General features: G+C 39.0%; 1 protein-coding gene across 3 annotated transcripts in view; it reads right to left on the bottom strand.

Annotated features, from left to right (window-relative positions):
- The window catches only part of ramp1 (receptor activity modifying protein 1), an 80,112-nt gene that overhangs the window by 26,764 nt on the left and 33,499 nt on the right, over nucleotides 1-19,849 (bottom strand). For 2 of the 3 annotated variants that reach the window (XR_004898129.1, XM_031291677.2), the window contains exon 2: nucleotides 5,707-5,845. Coding sequence is in view for 2 of the 3 variants with exons in the window: in XM_031291677.2 (XP_031147537.1) it covers nucleotides 5,707-5,845 (139 nt within the window). In the remaining variant the exon portion in view is untranslated. The remainder of the gene's footprint in view (nucleotides 1-5,706; nucleotides 5,846-19,849) is intronic. The other variant, XM_031291688.2, reaches the window with a different exon arrangement.

Below are 19,849 nucleotides of genomic sequence, written 5' to 3' on the forward strand. Positions count from 1 at the left end.
ATGGAAGGAGGTATATTCTGGAATCTGAGGAGATATGTACGCACATGCAGTTAATAATGTATACTGCAGTGACAACAGTTTAACAGAATAGACAGGGCTGTAAAGGCACATAGGAGGAATGTATATTTTAGGAATCATAAGTTTGTGAAAAATGTAAAAGGCCATTAAAAATTATCACACAGTAGGAGCATAATTTAACATTCTACTTGTGATTTCTGCTTCAGCGAGACAAACTAAGAGAGATTTCACGCAGAGAGGGAGAAAGTAGGACCGACCTTGCAGGGTGAAGGACAGTTGAGCTACTGCACAGCACATGTTAAGTGTTTATAGGGTGGGAGCAGGGTGTAAACTCAGGCGCATGTAACAGTGGTGAGAGCTGAGGAAGCTGCCCTCCCCTATGATACAATGAGAGGTAGGAAGGCACTGTGTACAACTGTCCTGACACACTCACACGCAGACATACACAGATGCCAAATGTCATTTGAACAGAAATAGAAATCCCCAGTGGCATCTTGGCCAGTATGCAGCTTTTTTCCTTGAAGGGGGAGTTACTGTCCTGATACTTGACCTTTTCTACTCTACTGAACCATTTTTGACATTTCAATCTACTATTCACCAGTTGTTTGTTTCACTTTTTTGTTTTGTTTCCTGCTTTTTCTGTGCAAAGGTTTGAGACAAATCTTTAATGAGAAGTGATCAGAGGTCAGTAAATCAAACTCCTCAGTTAACAACTCTTGTCCGACAAATCAGACTGTGCTTTGAGAAAAGTAGAGCGGTAACTGTGACTTTCTTCCACAACTCAATATCTAAACAGTAAAAGTAAATGTATTTGTCTGGGACCATTTACAAAAAAAACTTTAATCTCAAGTAATAAGAGGAGATGCTTTAAACCATTTTAGCTAGCTGTAGTACTTTTGATCTGCAGTCCCTGGCCAGATAGACACAGACACTACAAAGTAGAGTAGATACAGATATAATGCAGTGAATTCCATATTCAAGTTTCAAAAAAGCTTATTTTGTCCTTCACTTAAATGAAAAGACAGAAGTCCTCTTGAATACTAACGTTGAGCAATGCTTTTGAACAGTGGAGGAGCAGTTTTGTAAGTTATGGGTGGTGATGGCACAGTGGATATGACACATGCCTTTGGTGTGGGAGATATGGGTTCAATTCCCACTGCGATACATCAACCAATGTGTCTCTGAGCAAGACACTTAACCTATAGTTGCTCCAGAGGCATGCGGCCTCTGACATAAGTAGCAATTGTAAGTCGCTTTGGATAAAAGCGTCAGCTAAATGACATGTAATGTAATGTTAAACACCAAATCTGATTAAAAAAATGAAACTGTCAAACTTCAACAAGTTATGTCAAGTATATAACAGTGTCCTTATATCTTATCATTCTTTCAGAGCTTAGTTGGTTTTAAGGCTACTAATTCTATTAAAAACTATTAATTCAGGACATTTTGGGAAACACATTTATGTTTCTTCCTGAGTTAGATAAGAAGATCCACTTCCATGTATTTGAGCAAAATATGAAGCTAGAACCTGTAACCAATACGATTAGCTTAGTGTAACATAAAGACACAGAGCAGGTGGGAGCAGTTAGCTGGGCTCCAGCCAAAGTTGAAAGAATCCACCTACCAGCACCTTTAGAGCTCACTAAGTTTATTAGGGATCCTCACTCCCCTAAAATGCTAATTACAAAATCTTAAGAAATCATAACCCTGAATGGCCAGCCGCCTTCATTTGCTGGCAAGAAGGGAGTTTTCTTTTAATTACACATGCTTTGAAAATAAAGTATCTGAAGTTATGTGCAATAACAGTAATTCACCCTCATATACTGTACAACCATATGTGTAAACCAAAAATTTCAATAACTAAATCTGCTAGTTTCTAATTACAGCTTGCTTGAAAACATTTGGACGATACAAATTTGTGAAAACAAAGAATAAGATCATATCATCACTATGCGATTTTGCTGAAAGTAAAAAATCAATATTGAAATATTTTGACAGAGATGTCACATGTATATACTTCCTCACATCTACACCTCCCTCACCATCCTTCTTTTATGACTTCTTCCCAATTCTCCTCTTCCTGTTTCCCTGCAGCCTCCCCTTATTTGTAATGCCTCTCTTCACTTTCTTTCCTTGTTGTGGTTTTAAGGCTATCTTGCATGTCTGAGACCAAGGTGATATACAGAAACAGAAATGAGAAAAACCCTCTAATAAACCTGAAGCTGTGTGCATGGCTTATGTTTTTCATATGCTCCTTGAGTTATAGCTTTTGGCCATCGTTCATATTGATATATTCATTTATGATATTCTACTCAAGATATTTGCTGAGATCTGGTACCGTTAGTTCAGACAGAGCACTGAAGTCATGCTTGTATTAGCTGATTGACATCAGCTGTTTTATTCATGCTTCATGAAGCACACAGAATTGTGGCTATCAGCTGACAAGTAACATCCAATTATATTTATGCAGGTGTACTGCACGACCCATTATAACCTGATACTTCTCACTCAACTCTGCTGATACCGGCTCCCTCCAACACCCCAAATGCCTCAATATATGCCATATTTTTGGTATTGTTGATGTAACTAAGATTTAATGTTTGTGTGTGTTTATCAGCAGAGAGATTAGTTCTCCCAGCAGATTCCTCGTGTTCGCTGTTCGCATTCTTTGAGCACTGTCTAAGAGCAGAGCATTTTCCACCAAATTTAACTGCAAAGCCATCTGCTATAAAAGGTCAGTGGCTTAAAGAAAGTAGCTCCAACTGAACTATACTTGCCATAGTTGTGTGCATAGTTTTCCTAAAATGATTTTCACTAGCATGATAGGGATTTTCTTTTACTCTTGGATCATGGATTCTGCCTTTAACCTCACTAATACATTATTGTATTCTTTGTACATTCACATGAATATTTGGACAGACCTTTTGTTTATGTTTATTAGTAAGCTACTTGTCACTTGAGCGCATATGACCGTGTCATCTGAATACATCATGATTTCCACATAAATGGAATGAAATGAAAAACAAAGGCCCAAAAATAGAGCCTTGTGGCACTCTTAATTCATTATTTATCTAAACACAAAGGGTGCAGTGTGTCAGGTATGATTTTATCCACTTCAAAGTAATAATAGACTATATTCAAAACAGTTAGTGCAAAGTACTGGGTAGGTAACTATTAAAGGCCTCACATAGGTCAAGAAACACTGCTCCTTTACCCAAATTAACCTTGTAGCTTGGTTTTTCCAAATCTAATATGACATAGTTGTCTCTGGCCCAAGGATGTATGAAAGGGTTTCATTAGCAACATTTGGTACATCTCATGAGAACAGAGACAATGCTGCTTATGTATGGAGGAAATATTTATTCATAATTCAAATTGAAAGTCCAAAGAGAAATTGAAAGTCCAAAGAGAAAACGAAGCAAGATCAAATTAAAAATACTATTATTTTTTTAAATTTTCCATTGATCAAATTAAAAATATTATTTTTTTTTTTTTAATTTTCCATTTGGCTTTTCCATTTGGATTTAATATTTGGCTTTTGAATTTAAATTTAACATTGGCTTTTCCATTTGGATTTAATATTTGGCTTTTGAATTTAAACTTAACATTGGCTTTTAATTTGGATTTAATATTTGGCTTTTGAATTTCAATTTAACATTGGCTTTTAATTTGGATTCAATATTTGGCTTTTCGATTTCAATTTAACATTGGATTTTCATTTGGATTTAATATTTTGCTTTTGAATTTACATTTAACATTGGCTTTTCATTTGGACTTGACACATGTCAATGTAAATGAGGAGGCGTGGCCCAAAGGCTGGTGGGAGGGTCTGAAACGAAAGGGGTGCAGAGGCACCTTATGAACAGCAGGGGGAGCTGACTGCTGGGGAGCACACTGTTGAGGAGCATCTGTCTACAGCTTGGCCACCAGGCTGGCTTATCCTCTAATTTCACATGATAGAAACTGATGATGTAGGCTAAACACAAACGACATTTCATGCAACAACAGTGAAGTTTTCATGTAGTTACTATAATTGGGCCTGTGTTAGTGAGGACTAGATTAGGACTGTATTTAAAGCTGATTCTGGTTTCCAGAAATCAGCTGAAAACTTCACTGTTGTTGCATGAAATGTCGTTTGTGTTTAGCCTACATCATCAGTTTCTATCATGTGAAATAAGAGGATAAGCCAGCCTGGTGGCCAAGCTGTAGACAGATGCTCCTCAACAGTGTGCTCCCCAGCAGTCAGCTCCCCCTGCTGTTCATAAGGTGCCTCTGCACCCCTTTCGTTTCAGACCCTCCCACCAGCCTTTGGGCCACGCCTCCTCATTTACATTGACATGTGTCAAGTCCAAATGAAAAGCCAATGTTAAATGGCAATTCAAAAGCCAAATATTAAATCCAAATGAAAATCCAATGTTAAATTGAAAGCGAAAAGCCAAATATTAAATCCAAATTAAAAGCCAATGTTAAATTGAAATTCAAAAGCCAAATATTAAATCCAAATTAAAAGCCAATGTTAAATTGAAATTCAAAAGCCAAATATTAAATCCAAATTAAAAGCCAATGTTAAATTGAAATTCAAAAGCCAAATATTAAATCCAAATTAAAAGCCAATGTTAAATTTAAATTCAAAAGCCAAATATTAAATCCAAATGGAAAAGCCAAATGGAAAATAAAAAAAATATATATATTTTTAATTTGATCAATGGAAAATTAAAAAAAAATAATAATATTTTTAATTTGATCTCGCTTCGTTTTCTTTTTGGACTTTCAATTTCTCTTTGGACTTTCAATTTGAATTATGAATAAATGTTTCCTCCATAGTTATGAGACTAGAACTCTTTCAAAGGTCAGGCCTATTGGAGACTTGCTAAATGGGGTTCCCCTTCTAAGGTCTTCTGATAGTGAGGGCCTCGGGGAGGCAGCATGATATTATATCCAGGTAATTCAGGATAGGGGTTTGTTGTTTAAATACAAAACAGATGCACAATTTTAAATTGACAGTCAAGTGGGGGCTATTATTTATGTAATTATGTAATTGTACCAAATGATTCACTCATTCCTAAGAGCAATTGTAAAAACCTGTGGCGCCAGATGTCTTTTACAGTTAGTGCAAAGATAATATTTGTACATGCACAAAAGATCCCTGTTTATGCCAAAGGCATACGGCTTTTGTTCTTCACACTAACTGTCTCTGCATATCTCTCTCATCCCCCTCCCTTTTTCCATCCAATCTCTTTCTCTGTTGTCTCTCACCCAGTATCTAATCAGGTGTTGGAAGGGGACCAAAACGTTTGATGATTGTAAAGATCTCCAGTCAGAAATGAACAAATGATCTACTGCATTTTTTGATAACAATTGATCTTAGTTAGTTAAACTTCATTTTGTTGACTTACACTGGATCAAAAATGATGAATAAAGGTAATATCTGTAAGATTATTGTGTTATAGGGAACCTGTTACATTCACATTTAGGTGTTTAATGCTGTTATGTAATTGCATTTCAACTAAAAAATAGAATGGAACTGCTGATTGACAAATTTGAAATGCGGAGCTCATTATGTTGTTTGTTTTTTGCAAATGTCAATCTGTTTGCAATTGTATCTGGGCTTGTCGCTCTCTCTCTTTGTGTGTGTGTGTGTGTGTGTGTGTGTGTGTGTGTGTGTGTGTGAGTATTTATCCTACTCACTCGACTGTGTCCTCCCAGCTACACCAGTGTCTCTGGTCCAGCTTTTGCATGTCCAGTCTGAATGTGTCCAGGCAGACCTCCTCAATGGCTAATTCATAATCCGGCTCACACCCTAGTGCCGACACACACTGAGACACTGCTGAGAGAAGGGAGGAGGAAAAAGAGATGTAAATAAGTGAATAGAAAGAAAACTCAGAGCAGATACAGGTGTAAACTGTGGGTAACTTAGTACTCACACTGTGTGTGTGTGTGTGTGTGTGTGTGTGTGTGTGTGTAATACACAGTCAGTCCATGCAGCCTCCTATGGCCTGGTTAAAGGCTATAGCGGGGTGAAAGCACAGGAAAGCACTTAGAACTGAAAGCAGCTACAACTTTAAATGTTGTCGTCTCTTTTTGGGTCACTGCAAACTAAGATGTTTCCCCATCTGTGGGACATGACACTGAAACACCATCTGCTAACACTGTGTTATATATATCATTGCCTTACAAGACCCCAACACAACAAAGATACACACACACACACACACACACACACACACACACACACACACACACACACACACACACAGTAGAAATGAAGTGGTGAACAGGAACTTTTCTGTACAGTTAATTCTTGCTGGATATTTTCTACTTTTGTCAATAAGCAGGAGAGTGATCTACATGTTGTAAAGGACACTACAATATTATCTCTGGGACTGTGTGTGCTGGTTAAGAGACAAGGTCAAAAGATCTAAATGCAGCTCAGAAAAGATAAGATAAATTGAGACTTTGATGTTTCACGGAGGTAAAACCATGATAATACTGTAAACTGATAACAATGTTCAAATATGTTTTGTTTAAATGAATTCTCAATAGTATCATACTAATATCTGATGGAAATAAATGAAATAAATAAATGTATACAAAAGTTGTTATTTCAGATAATGCCTTATAATCCCCTTGAAGGCAAGGTTTGACATTTTGGGAAACACGTTTATGTTTCTTCCTGAGTTAGATAAGAAGATCCACTTTCATGTATTTGAGCAAAATATGAAGCTAGAACCTGTAACCAATATGATTAGCTTAGTGTAACATAAAGACACAGAGCAGGTGGGAGCAGTTAGCTGGGCTCCAGTCAAAGTTGAAAGAATCCACCTACCAGCACCTTTAGAGCTCACTAAGTTTATTAGGGATCCTCACTCCCCTAAAATGCTAATTACACAATTTTAAGAAATCATAACCCTGAATGGCCAGCCGCCTTCATTTGCCGGCACGAAGGGAGTTTTCTTTTAATTACACATGCTTTGAAAATAAAGTATCTGAAGTTATGTGCAATAACAGTAATTCACCTTCATATACTGTACAACCATATGTGTAAACCAAAAATTTCAATAACTAAATCTGCTAGTTTCTAATTACAGCTTGCTTGAAAACATTTGGACGATACAAATTTGTGAAAACAAAGAATAAGATCATATCATCACTATGCGATTTTGCTGAAAGTAAAAAATCAATATTGAAATATTTTGACAGAGATGTCACATGTATATACTTCCTCACATCTACACCTCCCTCACCATCCTTCTTTTATGACTTCTTCCCAATTCTCCTCTTCCTGTTTCCCTGCAGCCTCCCCTTATTTTCAATGCCTCTCTTCACTTTCTTTCCTTGTTGTTCTCCCTTATTCCCACAACGCTCCTCTGGCAGCTTCCTTCTTGATATTCCTTCTTCTCTCCCCTCCCTCCCTCCCTCCCTCCCTCTCTCTCTCTCTCTCTTTCTCTCTCTCTCTCTCTCGCTGTCTCTCTCTCTCTCTCTCTCTCTCTCTCTGGCCCCCTGAGTTTTGTGGAGACATGGACAGAATAGTTTGTCTCTTTGAGTATTTCTCACTTATTCACAACGATTAAAGTCAACAGTATCATGTGTGAAAATGTAGTAATGCATGTATGTTATGCTGCAGAGCAGAAGGGTGATAGAAACAGAGACATAACAGAGGATCCAGCCGATGTCATTTTAAAGATGGAAAAACAAACTCTAGCTTATAAAATGGAGGTTAAAAAATATAAACAATTAACTTGTTTACATTCCTACAAAGAATCCGAGTCATGCTGTGAGGAAAGCGGATGAAAAGGTCTACCCGTCTACTCCAACTCCAATCAGACGCTGCAATCAAAGATCAAGATCAAGTGTGTATGTTTGTGAAAGACACAGACATAAAGGAAGATCTAGAGAGGGAGTGAGAGAAAGAGTTGGATTTTTTTTCTGCAGATCACATTTATGTTATGCCAACGATCTCTAACAAAGATTTGTCCAACCAAAATGACAAAATGGGTTGTTTGTGATTGACTTCAACAGTCTATGTCAGAGTTTTGTGGTCATCAGGATGACATCTTCTAAAACCATTTTGTTTTCGTGGTTATCTTTTTTTTTTTTTTTTTAAGCGAGGATTAACTGAAAACTCACGCATTCAAGTTGGACTCCCTTACTTTCCGCTTTGCTACAGAAAGGGCACACTACTGCTTGTGTTGGCGATGAATTGGTATCTGATGCAAATTGTGTTGCAAATGTGTCACATATAAAGTTAATTGCTACAGATACTGGCCTGCATACTTATAAATGAATTGAAGTTTTTGCACAAACCGCTATTGTTTTTCTGGAGAGGCCAGTGTTCTTTCTAAATATCCTCATCTCAACCTGCATGAACAGATACAGTGTCTATCTTCTTTATTCACACAAACTGAGCCAGAAAATGTGTTTAGAAAATGTAGTGCTAACTGTGTTTTTGACATCTATGATTTCCTGTTTTAACATTCAGAGACTGTTGCTCTGATTTTAAAGCAGTAAGCCAGTGTCATCGAACTCATGCGTACATAAATGTCTTGCTGTACCAGCCTGCTACATGAGAGAGAGAGAAATACTTTCTGCAAAATGTGTCACTATCTCTAATTAAATGTACACAAGAATTTAACAAGTAAAGGTCAAATTAAACATAATGCACATACACCACACATGCATACACTAGCCTGCATGTCATCTGTTATCCGAGTACACTATGTACTAATTTAATGAGGCATCTCATCTTTAATAAACCATAGTTTTCATTTTGAATGCAAAGTTGTTTAACCTACCACATGCTTGGTGCTGCTTAACCACATAAACGTTTAACTCTTAAAGCAGTTTTAAAATTACTATAGTGTAAATGTGCAGAAGAGCAATCAATGCAAACATTCAATGAAACAAAATGATATTACAAAGATTTAATGAAACAAAATCATATAATAAATAATCAAAAATAACCCAAATCCCTGGTAGCTGCAGGGCCCTTAGGCCGGCTCTGATTATTCACATAATAAATCCATTCCACGTGAGTGGGCTGCTTGAACATTGCTAATGATGGCTCGGTTGCATGCATGTTGATTTGTCAGAAAGCCTGAAGGACACAAAAAAATACATAATGTTAACAAGAGTTCGTGCACTCCAACCAAAGTATCAATTCTGCACCAAAACAAAAATATAGTGGAAGATAGTTTTCTGTGATACTTTACACTTTAATCCTGAGACTTGGACATATTTTACTTGATGGGAATTTGCCTGACCACAACAAAAATTAAAAACATTTCAGAGTAGAATTACATCAGAAAATACTGCGAAATGTGTGTCACATATTGCTGAGAAGTTGTATTCCTAATAAACATGTCAGACAAGCCAAAGCACCTGATAACATTTCCATTAAAATTTCAGGGAAAATTGACATATTACACACGTTTATAGATCAAATATCTGCAGGATAAACACAAAGAACGCCTTGCCTTTTTAGCTGAACGTTTTCTTACTAAATGTGGAGTAGTGTTGCCACATCAGTTGAACTTTATTTTGCCAGTTATCTTATCACACGGCTAAATAAAGGCATTGCTGCCAGTAAACGATAAACGAAGGCCTCAGCATCAGAGTCAAAAGCTTTCCATTAGGTTGTCTTCAAATAAAAACAAAGTGGTTCTGTGAGTGTAGCAACAGAGGATATCTGTGGCTCCTGGTTGTGCGAAAACTGCAAATTTATCTATCAGAAGCCTTATGGAAAAACCCATTTGTGCTACAAATAAAAACACCTGTCTACCTAATCTTTCCTCCTGTAACTTGTCAAAAGGTTAGGATGAAAAACTCCAAACAGTCTGTAACTAAATGTTGTTTGTCCTCAACATGAGTCACATTTTTGTATTGCCTAAACACATGTCTCTCCTTGTAGAATAACTAATATTGTACTTATTCATGGCCTAATTCATGGAGCCATTCCTTACACTTCCTTTCTGAAAATGTGATTTACTTCATTAGAAGTGTACCTATAATATTATCACCTTTTCGGATTATAATCTTGTTGTTGTATTCTGTATACTTCACCTGCTAACAATCAAAAGCTTCTGTTCGATAGGGAAATCTCTTGCTCCAAACCTTTTTGTAGGAGTGTTGAAGTGAAGCCCACTGTATGTGATACTGGGATACATAAACTTGTCTTGATTTAGTAACCCGACTTGACCCATGCATAAAGTCTGCTTCTGTAAATACAAACATGCTTGTAGTCAACTTGTCTGGTTAAATACAGTAATATACAAGAACAGGAGAATGTACTTGAAGTCAATGGCATACTTGTTCTTCTAAGTAGATATTGCATGACCATTGACCTGATGCATGCTGCCTCCTCTATCCTCTCTGTGGGGTGTCTGTGTACAACAACATCCAGCAGCTAGCTTCAGGGGGCTCTGTGTACTTTATGTGTGTCCGATTCTGTGTGTATGTCAGATGGAATTGGACTGTCTATTTATAGTATGTTTTTTCTTTCTCATCATCATCATCCAAAATCCACAACAACTAAACAAAGAGCCTCACAGCAATCCAATTAGAGCTGCACACTCACATTTAATTCCTTTACGACATTGCCCTCTTGAACGCCTCAAGACCATATTTGCATACACACACACACACACACACACACACACACACACACACACACACACACACACACACACACACACACACACACACACACGCCCCCATCTGAAAGTCTAGTTTGACAGCTGTTGATCTGCTGCTGTTCCACCACACTGTGAGCTATTACTTGTATTCATATCTGGAGCTTTTCCAAGCAACAGCGCCTGAGGTTATGCATGTCTTAAAACATGTTGAAATGCTTTGAAATAAACAGAAACTTTCACAAGATATTAAAACTCAAGTTGGCACACAGAGTATTAGTCTGAAATGAAAGCAAATACTGTAGGCTATAACACAGGTGAAAGATTCAGGTATACTACAAGCGTTTGAAAGGGAATACAAAGAGAGCGATGCAGCAGGCGTGCAGCAGATGAAGACACTCATCGGATGAAATGAAGGTCTAAATATAGATGAGACGGGGGAAATGGATGACACTTCTCAGCGAGTGTCGACTCTGTGGAACTGGACTCCAACTTTTTTGCATTCTTGAACACTGACTCTCAAGCACTAAATGCAAATGGCGTCATATGAAAGTTGTGCAAGTTTTATAAACATTTTTATTTTAACAACTAAAAACACAAAATTATGACAGCTGAGAAATATTTCAGTGGGATAGGATACCTTTCTATGTCAATTCAATCTGTTTCAGGAACTTTAACACTTTAAGTGTGAACTTGAAACAGCACAAGATGGCAGACCAATATCATCAAAATTGTTCAAGTTTGTTTGTTAAAGCGGCCATATTATGCTCATTTTCAGGTTCATAATTGTATTTTAAGGTTGTAACAGAATAGGTTTACATGGTTTAATTTTCAAAAAACACCATATTTTTGTTGTACTGCACCGCTCTCTCTCACTGCTGCAGCTCCTCTTTTCACCTGGTCTCTGTTTTAACTACAGAGTGAGACCTCTTTTCTTCTTCTTCTTCTGTACTATCTTTTATTGCAATCGCACATGCTCAGTAGCTCAGATGTAGATCATGTCAGCTAGCTAGCTCCATAGACAGTAAAAGAAAGGCTGTTTCTACAACTTTGGTCAGTTACAAGGCAGGATTAGCTGGGAGACTTCTAAATGAGGGCGCACATGTAAGTAGTTCTTTTGTAGATTATGGTGAACTTGTGTGTGTTGTAGCAGTGCTTTGCTATTGAGAACGAGGTAGCATGCTAGCGTTAGCATTATATATATATATATATATATATATATATATATTTTTTGAACAGCTCACCCGAAGACTGAAGGCAGGACACATTCAGAAACTGTATCTCACTCTAAACAGCATGGATGGATTTTTTTCAAAGTTTGTATGTGTGTGGAAGCACAACATAACACCCCAAATCCCAGAAAAAGTGATTTTTTTCATAATATGGGCACTTTAACTAAAGGCGCTTTCACATCTGTAGTTGGGGATGAAGTTGTAACATTGTTGCGCTTTGGTTTGCATTCACACTGTACTTTGTCGAGCACACCAAACAATATAAACAAATGTCAAAGTGAACCGAACTCTAGTGCACTTGGAAGCGAACTGAGACCCCCGTTTTCAAGCGAACAAGAGTTTGGTTGTTTGGGCCGCACCAGAGTTCGAATAAGCTTTTACACCACCCCAAACTGGAGCTGGACTCACTGGTGACGGTGGCAGAGAGGAGGACACTGGACAAACTGCTGGACATTACTGACAATGCCAGCCACCCCCTGCACACCGTCATCAGCAACCAGAGGAGCCTGTTCAGTGGAAGGCTGCTCCTTCCCAAGTGCAGGACCAACAGACTCAAGAACTCCTTTGTCCCTCATGCCATCATACTCTACAACTCCTCACTTGGGGGGAGGAGGAAATAGGGTAAAGAGGACATAACAGGAAGGAAGGGAAAGAGTGGTAGCCACTCACTCACTCACTCACTCACTCACTCACTCACTCACTCACTCACTCACTGTGCAATAATTTTATAATCAACTCACATACATACCTGGACACTCTAACTGCTCTTAACTTCTAATTTATGCTTATATATCTTAGAGGTCGACCGATTAATCGGCCGGCCGATTTTTGGCATTTTTTAACATAATCAGCATCGGCCAATAGCAAGCCGATTAATAAGCAGGTGCATCTGCGGGCAGCCTAGTGTTAAAAACATGAATAGGCGACATTTTTTACAGCGCGCCCAGACCAGCTGCCTCCAGCCCCTCCCCTCGTGAATTCTTGCCGTGTGCCACTTCAGGTTCAGACGCTACCGTTAGTAGTTGCTTGTTGCTGGTGTTCTTGCCTTGTGATTAACTGTACTAATAAAACCGTACAAAACACCGCGGCCACACCGCTGTGGAAGCTCCCCGAATGTCATTTATCAGAGTCTGGTTGTTACCCCTGTCCGTGGCAGTCTCATCCACTCCTGTAACGGAGCTAACTGAAGCTAGCTAACCGCTAACAGAGCTAACCGCTAACGGAGCTAATCGTTGCTAACAGAGCCTTCAGTTCTTTGTGCCTGTATCCATTAACTGCATCTATGGACTCTAGCACGAATAAAACCGTTAATTTTATTAAATTGACTGGACGAGTTTTAAATTACAACTAAGAGTTGTTTGAATGACAGAAATGTGCTCAGATAAGATCCTAATGAGTCCAACAGGACATTTAACAGTAGGATCCCCAAAACACAGATAAAACACTTCAACAAGGTGAACAAGAATTGACTTTAGAGAGCCCTAGTCTTATGTGATTCAACAGGAGTTAGGAGGAAATAGTGTTGAGATTAATAACATGTCACTTTCTGTGAAGCTTGCAGATTTGTACTCTCAGAAAATTATTTGACAAAGTTTATTTTCTTCTTACCTGTTTTGTTTATTTAATATATTTTTCATACATTATTTATACAATATACAGTAGGCATATGTTTTTACATTATACATTTTTAATTGAAGTAGCCTATACAGTGTAGATTGGTGAAGTGTTCAATAAATGTTTTTGTTGAGAAATTCTGTGTATATTAGTGTTACATTTTATCTTTCAAGTAGAGGTTTAAAAACAAGCACATATCGGCCAAAATAAATCGGCAGCATTAATCGGCCATCGGCTGACCCTGATTTCTAAAGATCGGCATCGGCCAGAGAAAAACCATATCGGTCGACCTCTAATATATCTATATATTTATCTGTAGTTTATTGTTGTTTTACTGTTTGTTTACTTTTTGTAAAAAAATATTTAGCTAAAAGTCTATGTATATTGTTATTCTTATACTGTATTTTTTGTTTTCTATACCTCTTTATTTAAAGAGTGTTTTGTTTGTATGCTGCTAAAATCTGCTGCTGGATATTTAATTTTCTTGCGGGAGTCATCCCAAAAGGATCAATAAAGAAAAGTCTAAGTCTAAGTCTAAAACAAACCGGACTATCCCACGAAGCGCTCCACGGTTCCGTTAATTCGGACCAAACTGCTCAAGTGTGAAAGCAACCTAAGGTTCTGGGTAAAATATGGAAAATACAGACACAGCTGGGAACTACTTACAAATAGTTTTTATTGCAATCTCCGAACAAATCACAAATTAGGACAGGGAGTATGATCTGATTGTAGTTGCCGCATGTATTTGCGATGGAAACTAAGTTTAATTACAAACCAGAGTATAGAAATATCTCTGTTATATAAAGCTGAGCTAAAGTTCTAATCTGCTTCTACTCTATAGGCGTTCACTTTAAGTAGTCCAACCACATCTTGCCACGATCTCTCTCAGCCAATAATATCGTTGCTGTCAAACTTTAAAATCCGTTCTACTCTCTGCTGCTGTCAGTTGTCCTTTCAGTACGAACAGACCCTCCTCCATCCGTTCACCTCCAGTCTGCAATATATCAGCGCCCAGTCCTGCTCTACATTCCATCATCCAGGCCTTCAGCAACTCCCTTCACCACCACCACCACCAGTGTCTAGACCCCAGGGGGGAATATCTTGAACTAATCATGGCATCCTTACCCTCTAAATATAACACGCCACAATAGGATCTAATCGCCAAAGACTGAAATTGTTTTTATCATGCACTTGAATATAAATTGATTGTTCACTCTAAATAAAGTCCCTCCTGATTGAACTGCCTTATACTGTTCAGTTAACTCAGAAGTTGTTTTTCTCATGAATTCCTAACATGTTCCTCTGCAGCATCAGCAGATTGGCAATAAGCAAGCTCCTTAGAGAAAAATGCAAATTTGAATGTGCTGCTTGATGATGCCTTGATTGGGGGCGTTTTGAAACATATCAGTCGAGGCCTCTGCAGCAGACAGGTCCTCTGTAACAGGAAGCAAGCACATTGAGACATTTTATTCCCCTCTTGCCCCGTCTTTAATTATTTCCCATCTCCATCCTGTGAATTTTGTCTTTGACAACCCTTTCACTTTCACTCCACATCTCATTCCGATCTTGAGTAATGATTTCCCCTGCTGACTATTACACAGCTTCTACCCAAAGAACATGAGCACCTCTAATAAAATAGGCCTTTTAAATACGTTAAGTAATTATACTGAGGCTCACCCACCTGTAGCTCCAATTCGTAAAAAATAAGCCAATATATGACAGCAACATGTATATAATATCCATCAGATAATAGAAGCCTATGATGTCTAATTCCTTCCAACTGCTTTCTATGCCCAAGGCTTGGATTACCAGTTGCATCCTGATTCCCAACAACACAATGTAACAATACTCCCATCCCACGTGTGGCTTATTACATTACATTCTCTTCCCAATGCCAATGTTGCTAGTCTTTGTTAGAGGCTGACCTCCCATGTCAGCAAGAGATTCACTAGTGGAGAGAGCCTAGATGGAAGTATCGGGGGGGGCAGTTGTACCTTTTCTCTTGTAACATGGTAGTAAGGAACATACCGTGAAGTCCACACAATACATCCCGTTGTTAAGTCCGCAGCCGGAAATTAGCCAGGTCTGATCAGTTTTGCCAGAGTTACAGTAGAAAACTATATTTTTCGGCAGCCTTGCTAGCTTGACTGACTTTATGCACCTTTCTTGAATATTCATGCAAACACATTTAGGAACCCCTTGATATAGTTTTATATGTAAGAACTCTACTATTAAAATGTTCTTCCTACAGTCAAACAGGTTGTTACAGTAACGTGTCTGTCCCCGTCTGTGCATGTCTGTAAACAAAAGGCTTTTTAAAAAAGCAATTCTTACTGATGCATCTGTTATGACATTTTTTTAAATAAAAGGTTTTCCAACAACACAATAAAGTTGATGAAATAATGTTGTAATAACAGCTTACACAGCCAATACTGTTCAATTGCCAGCAAACATGCTAGTAAATTAGCTTGTTAGCAGTAGTGCAAGCTCTGCTGCCTCCATTAGTCACATGACCCTCGCCTTGCAGGTTGTAGCAGTAATAATACCATTACATTTCTAACAATTACTTTGAAAACATACATTATTTGCACCTGAATAGCATGACTTTACGAGGTGTACCTGAATGCACCATGAAGTCCCATACGCACTTTACCGTCCATGGTTTGTTTCGATAGATAGATAGATACTTTATTGATCCCCAAGGGGAAATTCAAGATTTGGCATAACTCATGGTGAAGGCAAAATGTTGCCACACGGGTTCCTTCAGGGAAGCATGAGGATTTAACATTTCTGTTGTTTCTCCATCATCTCCGACTCTGGCAATGGCCAATGTGTCTGGAAAAGTGAATCTGCAGGCTAAGCTGTGTCTTTAGTAGGGTTGGGTATCGTTTGGGTTTTTTCCGATACTGGTGTTAAAGCGATACTTTTAAAACGGTGCCGGTGCCTAAACGGTGCCTGAACCGATACTTTTTAATAAAGTAAAAAAAAGAAGAAAAAAAAGAAGGGTACTAAACAACAGTCGGCGACATTAAAGAACGGCTTGCTTATTGCTAAGGCCATATGGTCATTAAATGATTTAATAATAATGTAATAACTATAACTTATAACAATAACTTATTTCACCAGTAAATTGCTGTTGAACGACAAAAACAACCACTAGATGGGAAAAGGGTATTTTACAATAACTTTGAATGCACCACGAGGCTACCTGTTTTAAGCGAACGCACAGTCTGTGTTGTTTAATTCCGACAACGGCAGCTGCTGCGCTGCAGAGCAGACTGTTGCGTCCCGGTGTTGGAATCCTCTACAGTGAAATACAGTCACACTTTACACTGTTTAACGTTAGCAGTCAGCATTTTAACCATGTTTAATCCAGCTGCTTGCTAAAGGTAGGCTAACGTTACCTGCTGTCGAGTGTAGTGTAAAGTTAGGCACCAAAATGAGGCACCAACATTTTCGTTCTTATTCGGTCTCGTTACTACCGTTTACGTCGGCACCGGTGCCCTATTGGCACCGTGTTTCGGTACCCTACTCTTTAGCTATAGACTGTTGCACGTCCTGGACTGGGACTCCCGGTGTTTGAACCCTTTCGAGTGAAATACAGCCACACTTTAGACCGTTTAGCTTTACGTTTTTTAAATTGTGTTTAAGCGAGCCATTAGCCAACGGTAGGTTAACGTTACCTGCTGCCAAGTGTAGTGCTAACTGGCATCAAAAGCAGTGATGCATTAAGTGGGTGCAGTATCGGAGTACTTTTATGAGTAAGAATATGAGTAGATATCGGACCCAATACCCGATACTGGTATCGGTATCTGTGGATCCCTATTTTTTGCGTTCACTTTTGGTTTTACTTCCAAATAAAGAAATCTGGCTAAACTGTTGGCTTGTTACTGTAACAACCTGTTTTATTGTCTAACTGCTTGTGTTTCCGGCTCTGACTTCATTGTGGAGATGTTGCCCACATCTCAGAAATCACTGTAAGTACTGTGTTGTCATAACAGATAGGAATGATGGCCACAGCTATGAAACTAAGACTTAGGTTAATAAAACTGAATTGAAATTGAACTAAACTAAAGCAGTAAATACTGTACAGATCAACTAAACTGCCTCATTAATAATGAACTCTCTGTGTATGGTCTGTAGTTGCTGTTCTGGCATCAGATTCACTGAAGACAGACAGTTAAGTCGCTCTCAGAGTAGTGGCAGACTGTTGAGTCATAAATGATTCAGCCTCCTGAAATTGTTCACACGTTGCAGCCTATGACTCCTTCCAGTTTGAAAGTGACAAACATACAGAGAAGGGAAGGCAGATGTCTTCTGTCAGAGGCAAAGACTAATTAGGCAGCCAGATCTGATGCTCACAAATGAACCGGCATCGTACTTGTCTATATGATCACCCTCTACACCCGCCCCCGTTCCCTCTCGCTGTCGTCATTTTCTCACTGATGATTCATACAGAAGGATATCTTAATTTTTTACCTTTGATCTGAATTATTTTTGACCACCGCTGCCCTATCGCCCAAGCTAACATCAAAACACCCACTTCCTTGACTTTTCAACACTTTTTAGTGATGAATCATCTCAGTTCATTGAGTAGTAGAGGAGAAAGAGACAAATAGATCTGTTTCTTTCCCCACCAATCTGACAGCTCAATTTAAATTCTGTAAAGTGACACAGGTGTTATGCATATTTTAAAAACCCACACAATTCAGCTCTTCCTGTACAAACTTCACACATTTAGAACAAGTTTGGGTGAGTCTTTTTTTTTTTTTTTGCACTTCAGATTAGTTAAGTTTTTCCAATTGGTACACCAGAAAATCAGGGCATGTTCACTTCATGCATTGTGCATTATGTAAATTCTGTGTGGTCAACCATCCGCAGCTTAAGCACTAAGTAGATAAAACACTCCAGTGTTCTACATTCACTTGAAGTAACTTGTTCTCCCCTGTCCTTTATCTTGTACCAAGTGTACTGCAGCAACTTTCTCCTTGCAGATAAAACAGGAAGCAGTCAAACTCCATGAGCACAATAATCAATTGCCCTCCTCTCTGAAACCGTCTCTGCTTCAGGTCAACCTTTCTTTTAGGTTTACAAAATGACATTTTGGTGTCCGGTGCACCACAATAAATTAGAGTGCTGTTGGTCCAACAGCTAAAGCATCTCTGTTGACAAGTTGCCCAGTTATGCGCTACTTGCAAAATGTTAAATGTCAAATAAAAACAACATTAGTCTGTATCGACGACATTTCATTTCCGGGATTGTTCAGGTGCCGTGGGAAATTCTGCTGGATGTCCCACATTTTCGGCCCGATGTCCGCCACCTTCTGCTTTCTTTGTGTTGGCGTTCTAAACTCTGATCGATTTATGAGTACTAGAGCTGTAACAATTCAACATTTTACTGTACAGTTAATTGTCTCAGAAATGAATTGTGATTAACAATATCATTTTGACATTCAGTGTCTTTACCCCAAGTGAAGGAGTTCAAGTACCTTGGAGTCTTGTTCGCGAGTGAGGGAACAATGGAGCGGGAGATTGGTCGGAGAATCGGCGCAGCGGGTGCGGTATTACACTCAATCGCACCGTTGTGACGAAAAGAGAGCTGAGCCAGAAGGCAAAGCTCTCAATCTACCGGTCAGTTTTCGTTCCTACCCTCACCTATGGTCATGAAGGCTGGGTCATGACCGAAAGAACGAGATCCAGGGTACAAGCGGCCGAAATGGGTTTCCTCAGGAGGGTGGCTGGCGTCTCCCTTAGGGATAGGGTGAGAAGCTCAGTCATCCGTGAGGAGCTCGGAGTAGAGCCGCTGCTCCTTTGCGTCGAAAGGAGCCAGTTGAGGTGGTTCGGGCATCTGGTAAGGATGCCCCCTGGGCGCCTCCCTAGGGAGGTTTTCCAGGCACGTCCAGCTGGGAGGAGGCCTCGGGGAAGACCCAGGACTAGGTGGAGGGATTATATCTCCAACCTGGCCTGGGAACGCCTCGGGATCCCCCAGTCGGAGCTGGTTAATGTGGCTCGGGAAAGGGAAGTTTGGGGTCCCCTGCTGGAGCTGCTACCCCCGCGACCCGAGACCGGATAAGCGGACGAAGATGGATGGATGGATTTTGACATTCAGTCAAATTTAAAAACATTTACTAATGTATTACTTTTTTTTTAACAAACTAAAGTTTTGAATGAATCCCAGGATACATCTTTTGGTTAAAACCATGCCTCTTTATAATCATAAAACATATTTCCTAACTGTATCCTCCCCTTGTCATTTGTGTTGCTATAAACGTGTATAGGGTCAAGTGCCAACAACTAACGAAAGCCAACAAACGAAATAATAATAAAAATATACAGTCTGACCAATAATCATTTATAT

The sequence above is a fragment of the Sander lucioperca genome, chromosome 8 (genome assembly GCF_008315115.2).
Source record: "Sander lucioperca isolate FBNREF2018 chromosome 8, SLUC_FBN_1.2, whole genome shotgun sequence".
NCBI lineage: Eukaryota > Metazoa > Chordata > Actinopteri > Perciformes > Percidae > Sander > Sander lucioperca.